The sequence below is a fragment of the Myodes glareolus genome, chromosome 1 (genome assembly GCF_982192425.1).
Source record: "Myodes glareolus chromosome 1, mMyoGla1.1, whole genome shotgun sequence".
Classification (NCBI taxonomy): Eukaryota; Metazoa; Chordata; class Mammalia; order Rodentia; family Cricetidae; genus Myodes; species Myodes glareolus.
In genome coordinates this window covers 136,199,825-136,225,233 of record NC_142026.1, presented here as the reverse complement: position 1 = coordinate 136,225,233, position 25,409 = coordinate 136,199,825, and the positions used below count along the sequence as shown (strand labels likewise).

The 25,409-nt window shown below is 43.7% G+C and overlaps 1 protein-coding gene across 3 annotated transcripts in view; it reads left to right on the top strand.

Annotated features, from left to right (window-relative positions):
• Prkn (parkin RBR E3 ubiquitin protein ligase) overlaps positions 1-25,409 on the top strand; it is a 1,186,369-nt gene that overhangs the window by 767,635 nt on the left and 393,325 nt on the right. For all 3 annotated transcript variants that reach the window (XM_085687456.2, XM_085687459.2, XM_085687454.2), the window contains exon 7: positions 12,197-12,333. In XM_085687456.2, the coding sequence (XP_085543582.1) occupies positions 12,197-12,333 (137 nt within the window). The remainder of the gene's footprint in view (positions 1-12,196; positions 12,334-25,409) is intronic.

The following is a 25,409-nucleotide window of genomic DNA, read 5'->3' as shown; positions in this document are numbered from 1 at the left end:
CAGCCACTGCCCCATTGATGTGGCAAAGTCCCCGGAAGCAGCTGAAGGAAGCAGTTTGAGGATCCATCCATCACCAGGGAGCAGAGCAGCTCTGCTGTGGTGAGAATGGGGAAGCTGGTCACAGTGCACTCCCAGCCGGGAAACAGACAAATCAGCACACAGCTCCCCTCTGCTTTCTGTTCAGCCAGCGACTCCAGAGAACAAGATGGTGGGATCCGTGTACAGGGTTCTTCTCTCCTTGCCTAACTCTCTGAAAACATCCCCACAGGCATGCTCGGGGTGTGTGTTCCATCAATTGACGATCAAGGCCAACTGCCACTCTAGTTCTACACCCCCTGGGTACGCTTGGGGAGACACACCCCTAACTGCCCACAAATTAGATCCTCTTCAGAAGGACACAAGTGAGCTGAGGTGAGCTGAAATCTGTCAGTGCACAGGACTCGTGAGTTCTCCTCCTGTTCTTCAGAAGTGATGATGTACGAATGGAAGGACGCACTGGTGTGATTTCAGATTAATTTTTCTTCAGTGAAAAAAAATTAAAGAAATTGGCGGAGCTCATTGGCTCAGCAGTTGAGAGCCCTGGCTGCTCTTCCAGAAATCCTGAGTTTAATTCCCAGCGCCCACATGGTGGCTCACAACCATGCATTATGACATCAGCTACCCTCTTCTGGTCTGCAGACACACACACGCAGGCAGAACACTGTATAAATAATAAATAAATCTTTAAAATAGTTCTCCTTCAGTGCACTGGGGACATGTGTCAAAGACAGAAATGATCTGATCTTCTGACCCAGTCTCCTGGATGAACAAAAGCAGAAATGATAACAAAATAGACCTACACTGAAGACTGTGTGCAAGTGTGCACTTGTGCGTGCGTGCACACACAAGTTCGTGTGTGAAAATAATGAAAGCCTCAGACCAAGGCAACAGTTACTTGTTTCAAAGAGGAAAATTATCTAACCCAAGAGCCCCAAGTGTTCTGCTTGGAGCTGTGAATCAAGGTACGCACGGTTCCAGGCCGCCACTCTACCATCAGCCACAGTGCACAAAATGCTTCTTCCAGTGAAGCTTTACTTACAGAAACAGGTGAAGGACCAGACTTGGCCCCAGCCCCATCGTGTGTTCTGCCTTCTTATCTGGAAGGAACCCAGACAAACAAGTGCATCCACCGAGGCAGTGGAATGGGAAGGGTGGGGCAGGGTGGTTAAAAGTCCTGAGCTGAGGAGGAGCCCTTGGGCAGGCAGGCCCATGCGGCCCTCTGCCTGCTGAGTGGCCCTCTGCCTGCTGAGCCTGTGCTTTCACAGGAGCCCACCTGATGCGCTGACCAGAGGACACTGAGGAAAGAAGGATAAAGACAAGCTTGAAAATTAAACTCGGCACTGGGATGGAGTCCAACGCTAGGACGCTTCACGTTTGCAAAGCCCTAGGTTCCATATCCAATACCACCAGAAGAAATAAACAGTGATTTGATATTACTGATTGAAAATTATTAAAGCTGTTTATGAGTTTGTCTTTCTTATCCCTAGAAGCAACATGCATGCCTTCTAGAGGCTATGACAAGCTGGGATCTTAAAGAATTACCTTTTGCCTATGGCATAGGCAGAGCATTGGTTCCAGAAGCTTCGAGTAAAGATGATGTGTGACCTTCTGAATTGAAGCCAATGAAGTCTTCGTATCTAAAAGCTCTCTGGAGATTGGCGTGTCTATGCTGCTCCTGTCATGGCTCCTATTTTATAGGACTGGGGTCTTGCCAGCTCAGCCACCCTTCCAGGATTCATCTGAAAGCATTCCCTCTTGCCCCTCCACCTTTGACTGCACACATTTAGGCAGACCCTAAAGCTTTTCCATTTTACTTGTCTAGAGTTCACACATGAACCCTATGGACTTGTATTGTTATGCTATATTGAATTCTGTTGGTTTTGTCTTTTAGGGAATGATTTTCTGTTACTATTTATTGCTTTTCTAGCTATAAGTACAACAAAATAAAAATTGGAATTAGAAAACAACTTTCTAACACCCCACAATTCTTCAGTGATGTTGGCGCTTTAATGTGTGTTCCTTGGTTCCTTAGAGACGTCATCTCCTCCTCCTGAAACATTTCTGTTATCCAGCTGGTTCACAGGGTCTCCAGTCTTTTTCTTCTCTTTAGACGCCTTACAGCTAAGGCCCTGGTTCTTCATACTGCCTTGCTAGAAGCTGCATCCCATTAGAATTCATCCACCTTTTAAAGGGGCAAATGCAAGAGCAATATGAAATCATCTGTGAGGGTTCTTGCGAGCTGGCGGACAGAGGCACATCCTTTTGAACCACTTTGTGACTGTAATAATTTTTTTGTGTTAAAGAGCTCCAACATCCATGGCCACTAAACTGGTTCTGAACACATTAATTTTTCTTGTCTTGAGATCTGGGGATACACTAGAACAATTGATTTCTCAGCGGGGTTCTTATCTAAACAAGATCTGTCTTCATATCTTTCTCAATTTAGCAGAATGCTCTTGCAGTAGATCTGGGCATTATCTGCTTCTAGCTGTTCTTCACAGAGGAAGAAAACAAAGACAAGTTATATGCCTGAGTTCCTATGTATTACAGGCAGCACCTCCGACAGCTAAATCACCGCACCACACAATGACTCTATGCAAATGATATGCCCCAGAAACCATTTTATGTTAAATCTTGCCTCAGCTTTTAAAAGCTATCTGTATTGACAGTCTCCATAGGATGTGCTCTGAGAGTACAGTCATGGAGAAGTTGGATATGCATACGTATAATATTGAACGCCCTTGAAATAATAATTTCAACCAGGAAGTAGGAAGTTGTGGTAGACTCTTCCCTACCATGGCAAAACAAAAAAAAAAAAAACAAAAAAAAAACCCAAAAAAAACCCCGAACAAGACACATTGGGGGAGATGTCTACGTTGATTCCTTGTTTCTGAGGTTCAGTTCATTGTGGGAACAGGGTGAATCTTACATCACGGTGGACAGAAATCAGACAAAAGATCAGACAAAGGAGGTGCTGGGCTTGCTGGCTTCTCCTTTTATTCTCTCCAGGGCACTACATGTGGATGGCATCATCAATACTCAGAATGGGTTTCCTCCCCTAGTCAATACTGTCTGTAAAAATCCCCCAGAGACACTGCTGTCAGTGTTCTAGGTACTCCACTCCTCGGTCCAATCAAGCTGACAGCCATAACTGACCATCACAAAAAACAATATGACTATCTCTTCTGAGATACATTTTTCTCTCAGTCAGAGATAATGGAGTTTTTGTTTCATCATTACATACAACAGTTATTTTGTTATGATTTACCATTATTTATTGCAATTTGTTACCATTACTTTTATAATTATTTGCCAGTATCTGTGTAGTTGTATAAAAGAGATACAAGGATATCATCTGGGGTGTTATTAATGAACAATATTGCCATAATGAATAAATAGTAAGCATGACTAAATTCTATGCTTTACACTTGATTTTATAAAAGTAAAGAACCTTATTTTAATGTTTCTAATATCAGATGTCATATTATAGTGTTTATATTCAAATTCTTCAAAAGTAAATAGGTTATGTTTGAGTTCAGCCTATCACTTATCTTTGAAAATAAATAAACTATGGTAATGTCAAATAAATATCTTCTAAGATTGAAACCACGGAGGGAACTTAATAATCCATAGCTCCTTCCATTTCCATGGTTTCATATATTTTTATTCTGAAAAGTCTCTTTATTAACAGTGGTTCCCATTGTCATCAGCTCTACACTCTGGAGGTATTATACAAGCCTAGCTACAGATCCATGCATATGACTTATGAAAGCTGTGGAAGCAACATTTTTACTTATGAATCTGTGTGTATATTTCTGTATGTGTGTATATATCTATATTGCATACCTGCACATTCATGTGTGTGCAAGTGCTCTTATATGTGCATATGTACACATACATGTTTTCATGTGGAGACCTCAGAACAACCTGATCTGTCATCCTTCAGGTGTCATTGACTTAGGGTTTTTGAATCAGGGTCTCTCCTTGGCCTAGAACTGTCCAGGTAAGCCAAGTTGGCTGACCAGTGCCCCACCACCACCACCAGTGGGCGATCTACCTGTCTCTACCTACCTAGAACTGGGATTACAAATGAGTTCCACCATACCCAGATTCTTCTTCTTCTTCTTCTTCTTCTTCTTCTTCTTCTTCTTCTTCTTCTTCTTCTTCTTCTTCTTCTTCTTCTTCTTCTTCTTCTTCTTCTTCTTCTTCTTCTCCTTCTCCTCCTCCTCCTCCTCCTCCTCTTCCTCCTCTTCCTCCTTCCTCCTCCCCCTCCTCCTCCTCCTCCTTCTTCTTCTTCTCTCTCTCTCTCTCTCTCTCTCTCTCTCTCTCTCTCTCTCTCTCTGTCTGTCTCTCTCTCTGTCTCTCTCTCTTTCTTTTGGTTCTGGGAATTGAACTTAGGTTCTCACACTTGCAAGGAAAGCACTTTCCTAAGGGAGCCATGCCCCAGCCCTTCCATCTTGTCTTTAATTTGTGGGAAATTCAGGACCTTGGTAATATGGAAACCAAGAGCACAATCATCTGTTTCTTTCCATGTTAAGCATTTGCGCATATCTGCCTCTAGTGTTTCAGTTGGTTCATGCATTCTTGCTGGTGAGGCTGCAGTTTATGACTCTTCCTTTAGAGACATCCTCTGCCTCAGTCACACTGGACTGGGTTGCCTCCAGTAATTTCTCCTGGCACCAGATCAGCCTCATGAAAACAGTGGTGATCTCTCACCCGTGTATTCCCACGGGAGCAGACACTTGGTGGCTTTACAATCTGTGTGTGCAATACAGGCAGGATGCTGATGCTGGTTCACAGAGCTGGTAGAGACATAGTAAAGCAAAGTCGAGAATCACAGCAATGTGTTCGAGAGGTAAACATTTCAGTAAGAGCAGTGCATGCGGGAGAGGGAATAGGGACCAGGTTTCCAGAAAAGTCTGGGCTTGAGCTAACACTAAGAGTTTAAAAAAAAAGAAAAGAAAAAATAAAGAGAGGAGAGATCTCACACACATAGGGTCAGACAAGACAATGCACAGGAGTTGGCCCCCGTGGAACAGAGGATGGTTGAATGGAGAGAAAAGATATGCAGAGATTAGGGAGTCTGGGCCTAAAGACTCTGGCCAAGGGCCACTGAGCAGCAAAGCTGTGCTGACAGGACTGGGGGAGCACCGAGCTGCTCTAACTGGACTGAGGGAGCACTGAGCTACTCTGGACTGGGAGAGCATTGAGCTGCTCTGGACTGGGGGAGCACTGAGCTGCTCTGACTGGACTGGGGGAAACACTGAGCTGCTCTGGACTGGGGGAGCACCGAGCTGCTCTGACTGCATAGGATGCTGAGCCATGCTGACTGAATTGGGGTGCTGAGCTGTGCTGATTGGATTAGGGTGAACTGAGGGTTGAAGTTGGAAGAGGCGACCCGCTGGGTGCTGATGAAGATGGCAACCCAAGTGTCACAGGGATTGTGGCTGCTGCACTGCATCAAGGCCTTTTAAGCCCACATTTGCCACCTGGGCAAGCACCACTTTTTGTTCCCTTGCATCTCTCATCAACTCTCTCATTGCTCCTATTTTGATGGCGCTTTCAAAATTTATCAAATAAATATCCAGGGGGAAATGTCTGAAATAGAAAAGATGGTCGGTCACTCACTACTTGAACTTATCCTGTTTCCTTTCATGATAGCACACAGAGCAAGTTAGCATATCAATGGCAATATACTTAATTTGATGGGAGAATTTTAAACAAACCCCTGGGTAGCCACGAGAAAATGTCACAGGATGTATAAAACCAAGCTGCTGCCTGGGAATAAAACTGCACTTTAACAACGGGGGAGTCTGCGGTGTCATAGACAGTGAGGAGGGGATCCAGCTCTAGAACAAACGCTGAGACGGGAAATTCTCTTGAACTTAATAACGTTTAGTGCCACCGATGGGAAATAGAATCACTGAATAAAGATTTAAGATGAAAAAGCACTTTTCGGCAGGGGTTGCTCTGCCTGAATGTAGAGTGTTTCCCAAAGGCCCATGTGCTGAAGACTCGGCCTGCAGCCTGCTACTGCGGAAGGGAGGTGGGTGTTAAAAAGTAGGGCCGGGGAGAGGATGCTAGGAAACTCGAAATGTGTCCCTCATGGGGAAACTGAGGCCTTTTCTCCCCCTCTTATCACTACCTGATTGTTGTTGGGAGACCGCTTGTTGGTTCACGGCTACTCAGTCCCAAAATAATCACACAGAAACTGTATTAATTAAATCAGTGCTTGGCCCATTAGCTCTAGCCTCTTTTTGACTAACTCTCACATATGAATTTAACCCATTTCTATTAATCTGTGTATTGCCACGAGGTCATAGCCTTTCAGCAAAGATCCAGCACATCTGTCTCCAGCACAAGGGCGGCTCCATGGCTTCGCTCTGACTCTGCCTTCCTTCTCCCAGCACTCAGTTTAGCTTTTTCCACCTACCTAAGAGAACTTAGGCCTATCAATAGGCCAAGGCAGTCTCTTTATTCACCAATGGTATTCACAGCATACAGAGGGGAATCCCACATCACCTGATTCTCATAAGGCCTACAGACTCCATATGCCACATGGTACTTCAATGGTATATTGTGCTACCAAAATCTCAAAGCGACACAGCTATTCAGCCATGGATTAAAACCTCAAAGACTGTGATCCCAAATAAACCTTTCTTCTTTGTAAGTTTAGTTCAGGTGTTTGTTATAGTAAGGGAAAGCCAACTGATGCAATGATAAGAAGGTTATAGTTTCTCGGTCATTTCTAACGTCTTTATACCATCCTTTTGTGTACTATTTTACTATCATCCGTTATATAAGTTTGTTCTGTGTCTTTTGTGTTTGTATCCCGATTGCACAGAGACACACACAGTCTTAGGACTTCTGTCAATCCCAAAGACAAGCCCATCATCTTCAAACTCACCCCTTTGGTCAGACTTGTCACACTGTGAGACAATTATTTGTCTTCTGCCCTTGAGGACTATGACTTGCTGGGGGGACAGGCCATCACTGTTCACTGCAAGCAATACTTGGCTTGTAGTGTCTGTTCTACAGTATTGGCACAGTGGACAAATGAAAAATATAGACGCAAGGAGCTTATACCTTGGGTTCCTTGACTGTGCTGAAATATTGTAGCACAAATCACCTCAAAATGACCAGACGGTTCCTTTTGTGTGTGTGCAACAAACCAGACGAGGTGGAATAGTCAGAATGAGATCAGGATACAGGAAGAAATTGGAAGGGATAGTTAATGAGCTTCCCAGCTCCACTGGGGCCTTAATGGGACTCTGGTTCCAAGCAGACTAATGGGCAAAGGAACTTTCTTTGGGCTCTTTTAACTTGGCTGCTGGAAGGAACTTTGAAGGTCATTCAACTGTTAAAGATTATTTTAATTTCTAAAAGTTGAGTCTATCAATTAGTATCTTGGATCAAGGGACTCTCCAGTGCTGGCGACTGCTCACTTGGCTAACTCCAATAATGAACTCCTGTGACACACATGTGCCAACATGACATCTCCAGCTTTCTGGCGCCCTGGCACCATGTTGGAGATTTCTTTGTCAGTGGTGCATTTAGGCAGTGAGTAGATATGCTGACTCCAAAATGCTAACTAAGCTGCATTAGATTTCCAATACCTCCGTAGTTTGTTGTTTTATGAGCCAACTCTAACGAAAGGAGATTTAAAGCGACCACTAAGAGGATAAATCCAGTTATTTAGGGACGTCCCTTTTTCTCCTCTAATTATTTTTATCTAATCAAACACTTGACTAAATTCCCAGGAGTTCTCCATGACCAGCATTCACTGAGAACTGCAAAAGATTGCTAACTGGGGCATAGCATCTACATGTCCACTGCCCACACCAAGCATAGCGTAGACACACTACATGCTTTCCAAGGGTCAAGGGTCAGCTAAACTGAAAGTCTCTCTCCCACAAGCAAGAAGTGCTTACTTTTATTTCCTTAAGGATTTCATACTTGCATTTTTAGTTTGCTATCTGAATTTACTATGTTTTTCAGGTGATTATGCTACATATTTCATATGCTATATATGTGACTGTGCTATGCATGGGGCAAATGGAGAGAGGAGCAGCGTCGTCTGCCCTGGTCCTCAGGACTCTACGTCCTTACCCTCTGTCTAACACCTTCACTCTCACATATCATCTTCTCGGACCTATTACATGGCTTTCTCCTCCTCTGAGTCTATATTAGATGTTACTACATTTACAAAATCACTCCACAGCTGAATGGCTGATGAACAGAGTGAATCTGGTCTTGTACAGTTTCCAGGGTTCAGGAGTTTGAGCAGACTGGGCTAGATGATTCCTGGGTAGCATGTAAAGTTATAGCCAAGATGCCAGCCAGGGACAGAGTCACCTTTGGGATTGCCTTGAGTCGGAAGGTCGCCTTAGAGATTGCGGGTGACAGCACTACCATCGTTGGCTGTTGCCAAGAGATCCCGGTGCTTGCCACATGGAGTGCTCCATCGGGATGCTCGAGTATCCCCACCACCTGGGATGCTTGTTGTCCTCAAACCCTGACATGGAGGAGAGAGCAGGCAGTGGCCAGCCACACTTGTGAGAGCATGAAGTCATGTGCGCTTTTGCTCATTTTTCTTGTTTTATGGACAAAGCCCCTTTCAATGTGGAATGGACGGGAATTAGGGATGGATCCTTCTAAAGCACCATAGAAACTGCCTACCATTCAGACTGCTGAGATTTCCTACGACTCTAATAAAACTTGGTGCTCTGCCCTGTGTTAAGATGCTCGTGTCCCTCCTCTGGGCACTTTACAGACTGTGTGTCCTTGAGACTCTGTGCACTTGCTCTTTATTCTTGTGCCACTTCAAGTTTCCGGTACACGGGTTTCAACACCCATCGCATCCACTGAACATCTGGGACCACATCCTGTGCTTTAGCCAGATGGATGGCATTCCAGGACTGGGACAGATGAAGAAACAGAAAGGATGAGGCAGTGACGGAGGAAACATGGGATAGACTGGATTAAAGTACACAAATTACTGGATATATGCTGAGACACTGTGGCATTTCCAAGTGAGCAACACCACACAGTGATGGCCTTCCCGCTTTGGCTAATATGTGGAATGGCTTACTGTACATTTCATTTTACGGAATCTCCTTCAGTTGTGCTGAATATTGTGTGAAAGAATGGTCTGCATATCATTCCTGTAACAAAACAGGGAGTCGGGGCTTACAAACAACTCAGCAGTAATGTCAAATAACATGTTTGCAATTATTTTTACATACGATTGGGAACGTTATTTAACCTTTAGTTAACTACTCTGTCTCTTGACTCAGGGGTAAAATCATTTCTAGATTGATCAAGTGACATTTATGTATAATTTGATCAAAGGGCACAGAAGAACATCGGGACCCAGGAGAACTAAGTCCAGGCAGCTCCTTCTCAAAACTGCTGCTCACGCCCGTCTTTTGTTCCGTTACTCAGTCCAGCACCTAAGAAAAGTCAGGTCAGAATTCTGAAAATAGCTCCAGGAAGTCCTCAATACTTTAAACTTCCTGAAAGTTAAACTCGCTAGAACTCCCGTAGAAGGTTCAGAAACTGGCTCCGTCTCTTTGGACTGTCTTATCAGAAAACTAAAGCCAGGAAGTTTATGACCAATAGGAGTTTATTTCTTAAAGCTCTTGACGCTGTGAGGTCCAAGAACAACTAGGAGACTTGGGGTCTGTCTCCCCCACGGTGCCTCTCTGTCCTTGAGTGGTGGAAGGAGTGAGGGCTCCGTGAGGTCCCCTTCACGACCGCGCTAGCACTAGAAAGTGTTTAAGAGAATTTATGTGCTGAGACACGAGGATGACAGAGCGTGGGCAGACTGGTTTCATTTTACAGACTGTTTTCACGTCCCAGAGTCACACTTGAAGCTCCTCTTTAGGGGTGTTCTCTACAGAAAACTTTACACATGTTCTCACAGTCTCGCCAGTACCTGCTTGTGCTGATAGCAGGGTCTGAGACTTGATCTACCACAGCACCACAACCATCAAAGCTGAGAGCATCCTTCTCGCTGCATATCTGTGCAGGCGAAGGTGAAATGCAGCTGCTGCATAAATCACGCTTGGCGTATGTGCATGCGTGTGAAATAGGTGAAGTTTGAGAGAAGGAAGTATCTTATAGTCCTCAGAAGGACACTTGTTGGCAGGGAAAAAGTTAACTGCGGCCCTGGAGGTAGGAATCAAACCAGAAGCAGCTGCGGCACATTCAAGGGGGAAGCTCATCATCGCTCAGACACTTAAGGACTCACTCTCAGTGTAAGCTGACTGTGGATTTTAACACACCAGGGGGTGCTTTTCCACTTTCTGTGTTAGGTGCTGCTTTGAAATAAGTGAGATAACAGAATCATTTAAGCCTTGTAGTTGTTAAGAAATTATCTGCTATAATGCTTATATTTAATCTTTATTTTTTTTCTAGGAAAAGGACTTTTCCTAAAAAAAATAAAAAAGCAGGTCTTGTAAAGCTAAGAACTGGGTGTGAATGAACATGTTTGTATTCTGTCCTTATATAGGCACAGGCTTATCTAAATTGACTGCAAGGCAATTTCACTATTGAAATTGGCTTGGGAATGATCTCGAATTAATATAATCAATTTGTCCACTTCTTCCCATAAGCACATGGGTTCATTTGTCAGCAAAATAATATGGCTTTCTAGGAGATTTATCTTTTTATATAGTCATTTATAAACTTTATAACTGTATTAGTTACTTCTGTATTGGTTTGATCAAATACTAGGACTAATAACAACGTTAGGATGACAGAGTTTATTTTGGTGTGTGGTTCCATAGGAATAGAGTCCGTCATGGTGAGGAAAGCATGGTCTGGAAGCAGGAGCAGGAAACTGGGTGGTCACATTTTTGTCTGCACATAGGAAGGGCAAGATGGAGAACATGAAATAGGTCACAGTTATATATCCTCATAGACTACCCACAGTGACTGATTTCCTCTAACAAGGCTCCACCTCCTAAAGGGTCCATAACCTCCCAAATAGTGCCACAAACTAGGGACCAATTGCCCAAATACATGGGCCTTTGGGGGCATCTTTCCTTCCAACCACGACACAAGACAATCCAAAATTTTCAGGATTTTTATATATTGATTTATTATTAATTCTATAGCCACAATTTGAGAAATTGAAAGTTTTCATAAAATGAAGGTTATGAAACTGGAAAAAGATCCTTTTAGTTGTTCTCTTGCTTCTAATTTCCCCTTTTCTGTTTGACTGGCTGTTGGGCATAGTTTTTATTGGTCCAATGGCCATTTTCCTTTTGACTTTGTCAAGTTCTGGTATTATATATTATTATAACTACATTCAAGAGGCAATGTAAAAGTCTGCTTCTGTGGGAACCTCAGTGTAACGTAAAGGCAGTATCCATTGCACAGAGGACACAGTGGATAAGGAGAAAGAATGTGTCCCCGTGCTGTGTGGTCAGTGTGTAGTCAGGGAAGAGTCAGTGAACGTAGATACCAGGGCTATCTGCATTATCTACTTTACAGATGTGAGGAGTGAGCAGGTTAATTGGAAATTAGAGCAGACTTCAAGCAAAAGATGATTTTGAATCTCGGGTTTAAACAACTGTTTAATAAACCTAATAATGTTAAATATGAATTAGCACAGTCATTGTTCTGTATAGTTAAGGGAGTACCCCCAGTGTAGGGTAACACTCTGGAACCGAGATTGGACAGCTGTAGTATTGGAACAGAACATGCCCACAGCATGTAAAATTCTATCCACCATGGAGGTCCCATAGGTGTAGTGGCATTTCATTTGTATCTTAATAAATAAAGCTTGTCTGAAGATCAGAGCGTAAAGCAGCCCCACTGGTCAGTCTTACAGAATAGGCAGTAGTAACATCCATCTTTAATCCCTAGCCACACTAGTTGCCATGGAAATCTGGCGATGCATGCCTTTAACCCAGGAGTGCACACCTTTAATCCCAGTCCTAGAGAGAATTATAAAACAGGAGGAGACAGTTCTCACTCTCAGTCTCATTCTGAGATTCCAGGAGGCAGGATCGCCATTTCGGACTGAGGTTGAGGTAAGAGCCAGTGCCTGGGTCCTTTGCTTTTCTAGTCTTCAGGTTGAGCCCCAATATCTATCTCTGAGTTTTTATTAATCATGCTTTACATAGGCGCTTCTTCTTTGTCTGTGCAGGAGCCCCGTCCTGGTCTTCCAGTGTAACCACCGCCACGTGATCTGCTTGGACTGCTTCCACTTGTACTGTGTCACAAGACTCAACGACCGGCAGTTTGTCCATGATGCTCAGCTTGGCTACTCCCTGCCGTGTGTGGGTAAGACAAGCTCTTTATTCATTCTTATCGCTTCATACTAATAAATAACAGGGGAACTGTTGAGATAAACTGAGTTATGCCTGATCCTGGCCCAAGAGTTGAAAGTTGAAACATGGTCAATGCCAAGAAAGAAACTTTAGCAGGTAAATCCCAGGAGACACAGAACTCCTGGGAACCGTGCTACACTAGACTATGTGCACCTTGCTTAAAAGCACTGAAAGTAAACTTGGAAAGTATTCACCCAAGCTATAAATATGACTATGGGTTTGGCTAATGAATTCTGGATTTGTTACTCTGTACATGAGTGGTTTTGTGCAGGTGCTTCTATAGAAGAGTCTTTCACCAGTGATTTCGTTACTCTGTGTATAGAGCGGTTTTGTCCAGATGTTTCCGTACACGAGCCTTTGACCAGTGGATCTGGTGTCGATCGTCTCCTGTGCTTGTTGTCTATACGCTCATTTCGGTGCCTGCTCAGTCCCTTGCTTTCTTCTGTTTTTAAACTGGGTTACTTGTTGTTTTGTTGTTTAACTGTGAGTTTCTTGAGTAGGAAGGGCCCTTGCTTAAGCCTGGTGACTTGAGTTTCATCCCAGAGCCCATAATGTTAGGAGAGAACCAACTCCAAGTTGCCCTTTGACCTGTATGCACTCAGTCACGACCCACATGTACAGTCATAATAAATGAAATTTTAAGATAACTAGATACTGAATTTTATAATTTGTTATTAATGGTTATCCTCTTCTATAGTTTATCTGTTTACCAATAATTTTGGCCAAGTCGAATTTCTTGATGTCTTTTGCTATTTAAGTGTCAAATGTTACTCATTGCCATATCTGAGATAATGGTGATTTACTTCTATGATTTTCTTGAATGGTTGACCTCTTATATTAAGTTACTGATGCATTTTGAGTTATTTTTGTGTATTTAGCATGGTTGGTGTCCCTGGATTGCCACATATATGTTATAATGGCTATAAAGAGATTGAATTGCCCCACTGATTTGAATATTGTAACTAAACACTTAGTCACCGTGGCACTTGACTCAATGGTTAAGTTTGAGTTTTAATTTACTTTCTTCTTGACTTTAGTGTGAATCTTAGCAGACATGTCTATGCCTCTAAATGACACAGATCCAAACGGAGAGTCGGATGCAGTGTTGACTCCGCAAGTCATGCTGGTCGAATGACATATTCTGTCTGTCGTCAGTCATGAGATGAAGCTTTATCGCAGTTTACACATATGTGTATCAATATATAGATTAAAATTAACTGAAACATATCATGTTTTTATATTTTTTAACAAAAGCATCAAAATCCAGAAAATCATTTGTGAATCCAGCATGCTCCTTCCCTTTCCATATATGTGGGGATGGTGCAGACAGTGTGCATGTACCACAGTGCACACGTGGCAGCCAGGGGAAAGTTTAAGGGGTGGTTTCTCTCTCTCCACCATGTGCAGGGATTTCAGGCACCTTTACCAGTCGAGTTATCTCACGGACCCCAGTAGCCTGGGCAAAATCATTTTGTACTTGGAAATCACTTTCCTCACTAAGTCTTGAACTGTGGAAATATTTCTTAAGTACCACTTTTAAGATTGTTTCATCTCAAGATAAGTTTAGAGAGTAGTTCATTCCCTCGTGTTTCTGAAATGCCAGCCTGGAATTGTGGGAAAGTTCCAATATGTAGAAGCAAAGAACAGAATTATAGTGGAACTCAACAGACCTTCTGTTCACGCAGTACACAGGGTGGAGCCTTCTCCCTGGGGCCCTCGCACAATGTCTGGAACCAGCCATTTCTGTGGAGGCTGTGTTTGGAGGTCAGAATCTGAGCTCTCCAGGGACATGCTCGCCCTTGTATCTCTCCCTATCTTAGCATAGCTAAAGAAAAGCTAGAAAAGAGAAAAATTTAAGATACAAATTGCAATGTTAGTTTTTACCAGTTTTTTAATTGATATTTATTGAGCTCTACATTTTTCTCTGCTCTACTCCCTGCCTCTCCACTCCTCCTTCAGCTCTCCCCCAAGGTCCCCGTGCTCCCAATTTACTCAGGAGATCTTGTCTTTTTCTACTTTCTACTTTCTATGTATATTAGATCTATGTAAGTCTCTCTTAGTGTCCTCATTGTTGTCTAAGTTCTCTGGGATTATGGTTTGTTGGCTGGCTTTCTTTGCTTTATGTTTAAAAAACAACTATGAGTGAGTACATGTGATAATTGTCTTTCTGTGTCTGGGTTACCTCACTCAAAATAATGTTTTCTAGCTCTATCCATTTTTCTGCAAAATTCAAGATGTCATTATTTTTCTGCTGTATAGTACTCCATTGTGTAAATGTACCACATTTTCCTTATCCATTCTTTGGTCGAGGGGCATTTAGGTTGTTTCTAGGTTTTGGCTATGATGAACATTGCTGCTATGAACATAGTTGAGTGCATGTCCTTGTGGCACGATTGAGCATCCTTTGGATATATACCCAAAAGTGGTATAACTGGGTCTTGAGGAAGGTTGTTTCCTAATTTTCTGAGAAATAGCCACACTGAGATCCAAAGTGGTTGTACCAGCTTGCGTTCCCACCAGCAATGCAGAAGTGTTCCCTTTTCCCCACAATCTCTCCAGCATAAGTTGTCATCAGTGTTTTTGATCTTGGCCATTCTTACAGGTGTAAGATGGAATCTCAGAGTTGTTTTGATTTGTGCTTCTCTGATGACTAAGGATGTTGAACATTTCCTTAAGTGTCTTTCAGCCATTTTAGATTCTTTTGTGGAGAGTTCTCTATTTAGGTCTGTACTCCATTTTTTATTGGATTATTTGTTCTTTTTATGACCAATTTCTTGAGTTCTTTGTATATTTTGGAGATCAGCCCTCTGTCTGATGTAAGGTTAGTGAAGATCTTTTCCCATTCTGTAGACTATCATTTTGTCTTATTGACCGTGTCCTCTGCCTTACAGAACCTTTTCAGTTTCAGGAGGTCCCATTTATTAATTGTTTCTCTCAGTGTCTGTGCTGCTGGGGTTATATTTAGGAAGTGGTTCCCTGTGCCAATGCGTTCAAGTGTACTTACTAATTTCTCTTCTATAAGGTTCAGTGTGACTGGCTTTATGTTGAGGTCTTTGATCCATTTGGACTTGAGTTTTGTGCATGGTAATAGATATGGGTCTATTTTCATTCTTCTGCATGTTGATATCCAGTTATGCACATACCATTTCTTAAATATACTTTCTTTTTTCCATTTGCTATTTTTTGCTTCTTTGTCAAAAATCAGGTGTTCAAAGATGTGTGGGTTGATATCCAGGTCTTCTATTCGGTTCCATTGGTCCTCCTGTCTGTTCTTATGCCAATACCAGGCTGTTTTCAGTACTGTAGCTCTGAAGTAGAGTTTGAAGTCAGGGATTGTGATGCCTCCATAAGTTCTTTTATTGTATAGGATTGTTTTGCTATCCTGGGTTTTTTGTTTTTCCATATGAAGTTGAGTACCATTCTTTCGAGGTCTTTGAAGAATTTTGCTGGGATTTTGATGGGCATTGCGTTGAATCTGTGCAATGTTAATTTATAGGGACTATTTTGGCTCAGATACAGGCTTGCAGAATTTTAACTGAAATACACCAATATTGCAAAATTTTTCTCTCGGCCATAATAATAATGATCCCTCTTACTGAGTGACAGCTGGGTCGCTATGCAAGTGCACTTCCTTCGGAACCTTGCCTTTTCCTTAATACTATGCATCACTATACCATAGCGATCCCTCCTATATAAGACCACTCCCTCCTTCCTTCCCGATAGAACACCACTGAGTTCCATTGTGTGTACAGTCCATGGTTCCCCTTGTTGTTGAGCACATAGTTTTCTTTCTTTCTTTATTACAAACCCCTCTGTGACTAGTTGACATTTCCCTGCTGCTATCAGGGTTTCTGTGAAATAGGTCCCTTGTAAGCGGGGGTGGCTTGTCAAGTGGTCGAAGGCAGAATGTGTGTTTACTTCACTGTTTCCCACGTCTCCTTTTAGGAGCTACAGACAGGCTCCTGCCACCTCCCCACCGAGAGGGAGGAGAAATTTTTCTAATCACATACTTGAGAAATGAGAGTTTCTCATTGTTTTGCTTTCTATCCTAATTTCTGTCTTTCTGTGTGTCTAAGATCTGCATTTGTTTTTCTCTGCCGTTTGTAAATCAAGAGGTGGGTTAAATGAATGCATTCTGTGAGGCGTGTTCTGCACAGCACATCACTGACAGCCCCGTATAATCACAGCAGTGGCCTGCAAGATTAGATCTCTGCTATTGGTTTATATAAAGGATGCATGTAAATTAGCCTCAGTCTTGCGAATTCTTTGCCACAGATAGCTAGGAGCTGCGTGGAGGACGGCTCCGCCTGGCCAAGCTACCGTGCCGAGCGGTGCTATGTAGGCTCTGCTGTACTCCAGTGCCTGTTTGAAAGCCACCTAACTCCATCTGTAACTAAGTGTGCCAATGGGGTTGAGGCCTTGGAGCTGTACACCCTGGGGTTCATCGTTTTGTTTTCACAGTGGGCGAGGCGGGACATTAATGAGCTCCAAGTTCCCTCCTCCTCCCCCTTCTTTCCTGTCACCTGTGAGTGCTGCATCTCCAGTGTCAGTTATTTAAACGCGATACTCAAAAACTTGCTTTATATATCAAAAACGTCTCCCTAGTCTCGAGACCTTACTTTCCCCAGCATGTCTTCCCTATCACATTTCCAAGAAACAATAAGCCCGTATTGGGTCTATCTTACTATTGAGGAAGGATGAGGCAAATAACCACCAGCGGCAACGTACCTGTCACTTGGCTGTGAGTGAACTCTCTCTCACTCGACTGTGAGTGAACTCTCCCCTCTGCACAGCCCATTCAAACACCGCTGTGTTTCCGTGCACGTGACCATGTCTCCCCAAAACTACCCACTTCATGGCAGTATCTGTTCTTGTGTATTATGTTCGCTTTCTCAGCAGTGGACTTGATGCTTTCCCACATGATGTGAGCAAGACTCCAATGCTGCTAGGTGATTCCTCATTGCATGAAAACCAGCTGCCCAAGTGCGACATTCTTTGCATATATTGCTTGCTTGGTTTAAAACCATAGAGCCTGGTGCATTGGTTCCTTGTACCCCACTTCATCAGAGGTAGACCACACACTCCGTCTAGGATCCTTTGTAAAGGGCCGTGCTCCCTGAATCCTTGGCGTTGCTGTTTTCTCTTTCTGCTCATTGACTTTGCTTTAGAGACAAGTCATTGGTGAATGAGCTCTTCAAACTGGCTCATTGGTTTATACCTAGTGTAAGTATGCATGTTAAAATGTAAAGTGTTCTCTGATGCTGTGTCAACATACCTGATCGTAGCAACTTAAGAAAAGAAAGGTTAATTTTTGGCTCACAGTTTGAGGAAACAGTCCATTATGGTGAAAAGGCATGGAGCAGAATCCTGAGACAACTGGTCAGTTTGCGTCTGCAGTCAGGAAGCAGAGTGAAGAAATGTCAATACTGAGCTTTCTTTCTCCTTTATATTGAGTCCTGGTCCCCAATCCATGGAAGGGGTCTTCATAGTTCAGTCAACCCTTTCTGGAAATGTCATCGTGGACACACCTAGTGATTCCTGGCTTCCATGGCGACTGTAAACAATCAAGATTGATTACCACAGGTCATGTGGTTTCTGTTACATGGAAGTTAATGTGGCTGAGACTTCACCCTTTGTAGGTCTCATGACAAAGTCCATCTGCGCTGCCCCTGCTCTGTTGCCTAGCCTCTTGCTGGGGACAATTTGCAAACCCTTGTGGCCATTTCAGGCACCTCTGGCTCTTTATAGCTTCCTGTGCCCTTGGCCACACTTGAGCACAAGTAATTGATGGGCTCTTGGGGAGGCACCAGGCTTAGTATACTGTAGGCCACAGGAGTCTGCACAGGCCAAGTCAGCCATGAGTGTGAAGGCCTCTGCCTAGGTCTTTGATATGCTAGCCAGTACAGGCCTTTTGGTAGACATTACTGGAGTTAAAAATGAGATTGTCGGACACGGGCAAAACAGCCTGTTGCCAGAACCTTCGACAAACTTTATATAAACATAGGGACTCTCAGGGAAACCACTTAGTGCGTCTGAAGTATCCGCTGTCTTTCTGTCATACCTGTGGTTATTAACATTGCATGCTGGGAACTATTTGAAATGTCAGCGGACCCTCTCACTAAGATGGTGGCACTTCAGAATTTGGACTGATTTATTTTAGAACGGGTGAGGTGAGGACTGTGAATGAGACACAGATACTTCCTGCTCCTAAACAGCACCGGTGTCTCGTGACCTGGGGGTCCCCTAGGAACAGTTCCCATCTTCCCAATGCCATGCCCTGGATATTGCCATGATTAACAAGTGTTTTGGGTTGGGGTTGCTATTTTGTTACAGTTTGCCTTTTGCTTTTCTGGTCCCGAGTCACTTTGCATATAATTTATGTGTTCAGACTCCTCATCACAATGACAAATCACCCGGCAGAAGCAGCTTAACCGAGGAAGGATTTGTTTCTCCCTAAGTTTCAGAAGTGTCACCCCTGTAAGAAATGAGCGCTACAACCCATTTTCCGTCTGAGCTGTGCTCGGAGCTCATCAGGCCGTCACAGATCAGCAGGGGGTTCTGGACCCTTGGCCTCTAGCTGGCCACCCGAACCTGCCAGTCTCAGCTCTGAGAAGTGGAAAACTACAGGCAGTCCCCAGTGTGGCTGAAACCACCCTCAGAGGAGGGGCCAGTCTCCAGCCCCAGCATATTCCTTAGGCAAGGTTTTGTGTCCTGAATTAACAGCATGAGGGTTTACCGTGGACCTCTGCTGGAGTGGACCATGGAAGGATTGGAACTCCGGAAGTGGCAGCCTCTGGGGACAAGAAGGCAGGCATTTCTTACAGTCAGGGACTTTAAAAACCTCTGTCTCATACCAAAACACCACACCAACCATTTTGCCTTCTCTCTGTGCTGTGGTCCTTTTCTGTAAAATAGTGCATTTAAAACTTTGGTTTTCATTAATCTCAAATTTGCATAGCAGACCAAGGGCCTCCTTCAGAGTTCATCAGGACAGGAGGCAAGATGGTGGCCACTCAGCTCAGATCACGGTGGCCAGAGAGCAGAGGGGGAGCATGGCCGTGCTGGAGAGCTTTTTCCTGTTTTCCCGTTTATTCCCTCTGGGTGCCCAGCCCCATTACATGATGGTGCCCACTTTTAAAGCCTGTCTTTCTCCTTCGCTCTTTCTCTCTGGAAACCTTTGCATCAGTGTGTTTCTCAGTCCCATCAAGGTGACTTGCAGGTTGCTCTGTGAACTTTCCCTGGGGAGATTCCAGCAAATATCTGTGCACAGGAGACAGAGCACAGATGACAGACCAATATAAGGGGTTCAGCGAGTAACAACTTGGTGATCCAATGAGGTTTTGGGGGTTATGTACTAATTGTGGGTGGGGGCTAGTTACAAAACATGGGCCATCCCAATCAGCTGTGTTCCTCCCTGTCACAGATGACAGCCTCAAGGAAGCTTTGTGATAGGGTCCCTCTTTCAGTAAACCTATTTCCATGTACAGTCCACTGTATACGTACCGCCTGTCTACCATGGGACGGTTCGCTAGTGGGGCAAGGGGCTGGGGATTGAAACACACACACACACACACACACACAGAGAGAGAGAGAGAGAGAGAGAGAGAGAGAGAGAGAGAGAGAGATACGGGTCATCCTTGAAACAAGAACGCCACCTTTATTGTGCTCCAGGGCAGCTTATATAGGGCTCTCCTTGACTAATGGCCATGCCCTAGCTCTCGGACATTTCAGCTGCACCACCAGAAACCACTCCCCTGCCATCAGGAACTCTGCAAGCACAGGAAAACAAGTTCTTTACTCTGGCAGGCAAGAGGTCATAGAAAATCCAGGGTCTGAGGGTCTGCAGTCCCCAACACTTCCTGAACACTAGAATTTCCCGTCAGCACTTGCACCTAGTGGAGAGTTGGAGGGAGCAGCGGCTGGGATCCTCTGGCCCTCTGCTTCACCTGCTTTTCTGCTGCTATTGTAGACCAGGCTATTACTGTAGTAGTCCATTCACTCGGTTGCCAAGGCTACCACTGGGCCAAGGACTCTATTACAAAATGGCAGTGTGGTGGCCATGTCACCTTCCAGGGTCTTCTGTGTGTCTGCTCACAGAGTAGCACCATGAGACAGATGGTTGAGATGCAGATGTACTCCTGATGTCCATAGAGATGAAGAAGCCTGGGATTCAGACAGCCAGTGAGGATGCTAAATACAACATGTAATACAAAGAATTGTCTTTTTGCTTTAAAGTGTTGGTCTTCTGCATGTATACAAGGAATTAAATCAATATGATTCCTAAAAACCACACCAGAAAATTAGGGAAATTTAACCCTCAAAACAACTAAATCACTCAAAGGATAAATTAGTTTTGATAGTTTTCTTTTTATTTAGAAGCCTGGAGCAGACTACCTTCTATGAATAAAGCCATCCCAAAAACTCAGTGGCTTGGTATGGCCAAAGTTCCCTTTGCTATGCCACAGTGGGTGCTGTGGAGCCTTTACTCTATAGCATTACTCAGAGACCCCACGGTGATTTCTGCTATCTCATGGCTCACCCTCAGTAGCCTCCAAAACTTACTAAGTCATGGGAAGTTGGCATAGGACTGCTGCCCATGAGCCACACAGAGGAGGCCGAGGCCAGTCCGTGGACCATACCACTTCTTCCCATGTTCCTTATAGCACGGTCCAGATCCATGGATGCACATAGGTGCACAGTGTGCACTGAGGCCTGGGGGGTGGCTTTCAGGACGGAGTCCATTGTGTGCCCAGGAGGAAGCATGAATAGGGCTGCAAGCAGAGCAGCCTCAGCACTGCACAGAGTCTGGCGAAAGGCACACTGTATCACGTGGTTTTCTGCATTCCTCTCCCTGCCGGCAACAGAAGCAATACTCCATCAAGTCACTTCATTATCAGGAGTGACTGGAACACAGACAAGGACCAGGAAAAGAGATGTCGGGTAAACCGATGTTGTCCCAGAGCTCATTCAGCTAGATCAACAGGGGCCTGTCTGTCTGTCTGGTCATCCATCTGGCCCCACAATTGCTGCCATTATAGAAATTCTACTACTGAAGCTCCAGTCAGACTTCTATGTTCATTTGAGGCACATGCCTGTCTTTAGTGCGTTACAAAGGGGTGATATCTCTGTGCCTCTATGAAACTGCTGATTCTTGATTTGCTTGAATATCTGTGTTCCAAACTTCATTTTTAAAAAATTTTCCTACTCTTTCATGCCTCAGGTGGTGAAAAATAAGCATTCTTTTTTGTTTGTTTCTTTTGCTTTTGAGACATGATCTCTCTACGTAGCCCTGGCTGTCCTGAAATTCACTATGTAGTCCAGGCTGACCTCAAACTCACAGAGATCCACCTGCCTCTGCCTCTGGAGTGTTGGGATAAAAGGTGTGTGCACCACTGCACCTGGCCAAAACTAAGCACTCTTAAAGAGATTATTCTGCTTGGTTGTGCAAGGGTAACCATCACTTTCTGGTTACGAATCCATTATTTCTCCAAAGAGATTTGGACAGAGTGAGAGCTCGTGATAGGTGCAGGAGTTGTTCTTGGGTGCCCTCCTTCTGTTTATCATTGCGTGTCCAAATTCCTTTGCACTGCCTTGGGATCCAGAACAACTCTGAATCTCTACATTGGACATTATCAGTGTAGAGAGAACTCTTCTGAAGTCAGAAGGAGAGCGATCAACGGATATTAACTGACCTTTGAGCCAATCATCTTAAGTGGTTTTATATAGTATGAAAGTTATGGCAAGGCACATGCTGTGCACATATGTTAAACATGCATGTTTGTGTAGTTAAAAACATGGATGTGATAGGAAGCTCTGGCAACCACCCCCAAACCAAGAGTAGGGACATTGTCCGTGAGGTACGGTTTGATTTTGATTTTAAATACACACGTACTGACTCAGACCCACTTGTTCACTTTTAATTTCTCTGTGAGTTGTTAGGTTCAGGGAAGGGAGGGGGAGGAGAGATTTCTGAACCCTCCTTCATGGGTGATTTCCCATATACCACTGTAAGAAGTGCTGCAGGGGTCCAAGGCAAGCTTCCTCCGCTCCTGCCAAGCAAACAAAGCATCTATTCTTAAAAGTTTCCAAAGGAAAGGGGCTCTGGACCATAAGGAATCAGGGTTAGTCAATAGCTGATCTGATAGGGGAAGCGGGACACAGGTGGCTTAGGCTGTGTAGCAGAAGTCACTGTTTCTCTAGATAAGGGGTGGGGCTCCATTAATGTATAATCGGGAGTCAGGCTGCCTCCTGCCCACAGCACTAAGTACCTGCTCACAGTCCTCTTTGTTTAGGGCTAGGCATACCTCGACACTCTCTGATGCAAGTTATGTTCCTCGGCCACCACCATCATTTAGGATGATGAAACCATATATTCAGGGCCTCGTGGCTCTGTATTCAGTGCTGAATGTCATTTTGTGTGTATATTCACACACACCTCCCCAGACACATTTAGTAACTGTGATAAACTTTCTTCCCTCTCACTGTGTGATGTCTTGTGTTAATGAGACTTCAAGCATAGAAATTGGTGTGAGCTGGTGACCTCCAACTGTCTTCCAAATAATTAATAATGTGCTTAGAGGGGTTGATTTACATATTCATTAGAGTTTAGACCATTTGGTTTCTGAGCAAGACAGTGAAAAAGTTTAATGTTTTGAATGTGTGTCAATTTAACAAGAAGAGGAGTGGTTTAATAGTCTAATGTCAATATGATGATAATAAGTGATGCTGAGCCAGGCATCTACTTGAGATCTGCATGTTATCCAAGTTATCTTGTATGTTCTATTCTACTGAGCTTCGAGAAGTTAATGTCTTATATTTTCTGTGTTTTATTTCTAATGTTCTTGCCTTCCTTCTCTCTTCTTCCTCTTTGCTGCCAGTATCAGCTCTTTCCAGGAAGGGCTTGATCACTGAGTGGCATGCCCAGCCTTAGTATCATCTCCTTCCAAACACTTACACAGCTTTTGTAATAGCTCACTGTAGTAACCTGTTTGGGCTGTCATAAGAAGTACTTCACACGCTATAACAGTCTCCTCCCACCTGTCCTCCCACCAGGTCCCACAGCTGTTTAGCCCCAAGAAAATCACACAGAGGTCTCCTTAAGTTATAAACTGATTGGCCCATTAGTTCAGGCTTCATATTAGCTCTTATAACTTATATTAGCCCATTATTCTAGTATATATTAGCCACATGGCTCAGCACCTTTTTCAGCGGGGCAGATCACATCCTGCTTCTTTGGTGTCTGGACAGGACTGTGGAGGAAGCGTCCTTCATCCCAGAATACTTCTGTTCTCATTTCCCTACCTATACTTCCTGTCTGGTTGACCCGCCTATACTTCCTGCCTGGCTACTGGCCAATCAGTATTTACTTAAGATATAATTGACAGAATACAGAATTGTTCCCCACCATTTCCTCCACATTTTTTTTATAAACAAAGAAAAATATCCATAGTCCATTTTTGAGGGATGTAGGCATAGTATTCCAGGCTACTTCCTGCTTGTTTGGGGTGCTGATAATATTATGGGGACCTAAAGAAAATTTTGAATTATGATAAAGTCCTGACTTGAGTATCCTGTGAGTCTTGATCATCTCAGGCAGCAATCATGAACTTGTTCTGGATGTAGAACTCAGACATCTGGGCCATCTCTTCCTACCAAAAATTTCTCAGGTGGTCTTTCTTGATCAAGCCTGATTTTTCTTAACTCAGAATGAATCAACAGCCTCTCATTCCCTGTGGAAACAAAAGCAAACTCTCTTCTCCAAAGCATACCTTTTGACTTCAATTTGAAGTCAAGGTATTTTCAAAATACCAATCTTAGATTAATTCAGCAGCATTTTAAAACAAATATCTTTTAGCAGCTTTTGCTCCTTCCTCAGCATTTAAGCAATTCAAAGACAGCATAATAACATACAGTATCCAGATTCTCTGTGTGTTTTCCATCTTTGTGTGACTTTATTTTAAACTCTATTTTTTTATTTTTAATTTTTGACTTTTTGAGACAGGGTTTCTGTGTATCATTGTCCTGGAACTCACTCTGTAAACCAGGCTGTCCTTGAACTCACAGAGATCTGCCTGTTTCTGTCTCCCCAGTGCTGGGATTAAAGGTGTGTGCTACCACACTTGAACTCAGAGAGATCCATCTACCTCTGCCTCCCAAGTGTTGGGATTAAAAGTGTGTACCACCATACCCAACTACCCTCTTTCATTTTTATTTTAAGGACTTTAACCTTTTTTTCGCTCCCAAGCCAGCATATATTTTTAACACACTAAACCATTTAGAGGTTTTTTTTTCTTTGAATCTCTCTTTACTGTATATCTCTCTTTTTCTGATTACATGAGTCTTTAATTTACCAAGCAATGTGGGTAGGATTAAAATCGTGACTTTGATGGCTGGATCCAGCCCATTTCTTAGCTTTCTGCAATTCCAGCCTCATGGCAGAGGTACCAGCTGGAGCCATGTTTATTGCCACAACTCTATGGCATATCAAGGTCCTTGCCAGCAAGCAAGCTGCAACAGCGTGTCCACAAACAACACTCAAATGCTTTCTCTGTAGTCAGGCCTCCTTCCTCAAAGAGTCAGAGTTTGCACTGGCAGGACGGCCCAGAAAGCTGGCATTTAAAACAGCATAGTTTTTTTCCTGCTGTCGCTGAAAACCAAAAAGCATGCAGTCAGCTTTTATCAACACCATTTAAGAGTTTTGTGGCAGGACCTTTTAAAAGAGCTGTAAGGAGCCGGGTGGTGGTGGTGTATACCTTTAATCCCAATCCCAGCACTAGGGAGGCAGAGGCAGGCAGATCTTTGGGAGTTCGAGTCCAGCCTGGTCTACAAGAGCTGGTTCCAGAACAGGCTCCAAAGCTACAGAGAAACCCTATCTCAAAAAACAAAACAAAACAAAAAACCTAAAAAACAAAAAAAAAGGAGTTGCAAGGTTTGCAGCTAAAGCTGAGTCAGAAAGCCTCTCTTAAAGGAGAGCGCTTGCCTCTAGCAAGCAGAGCAGATTCAAGAAACTGCTGCTACCAAGCAGCCATG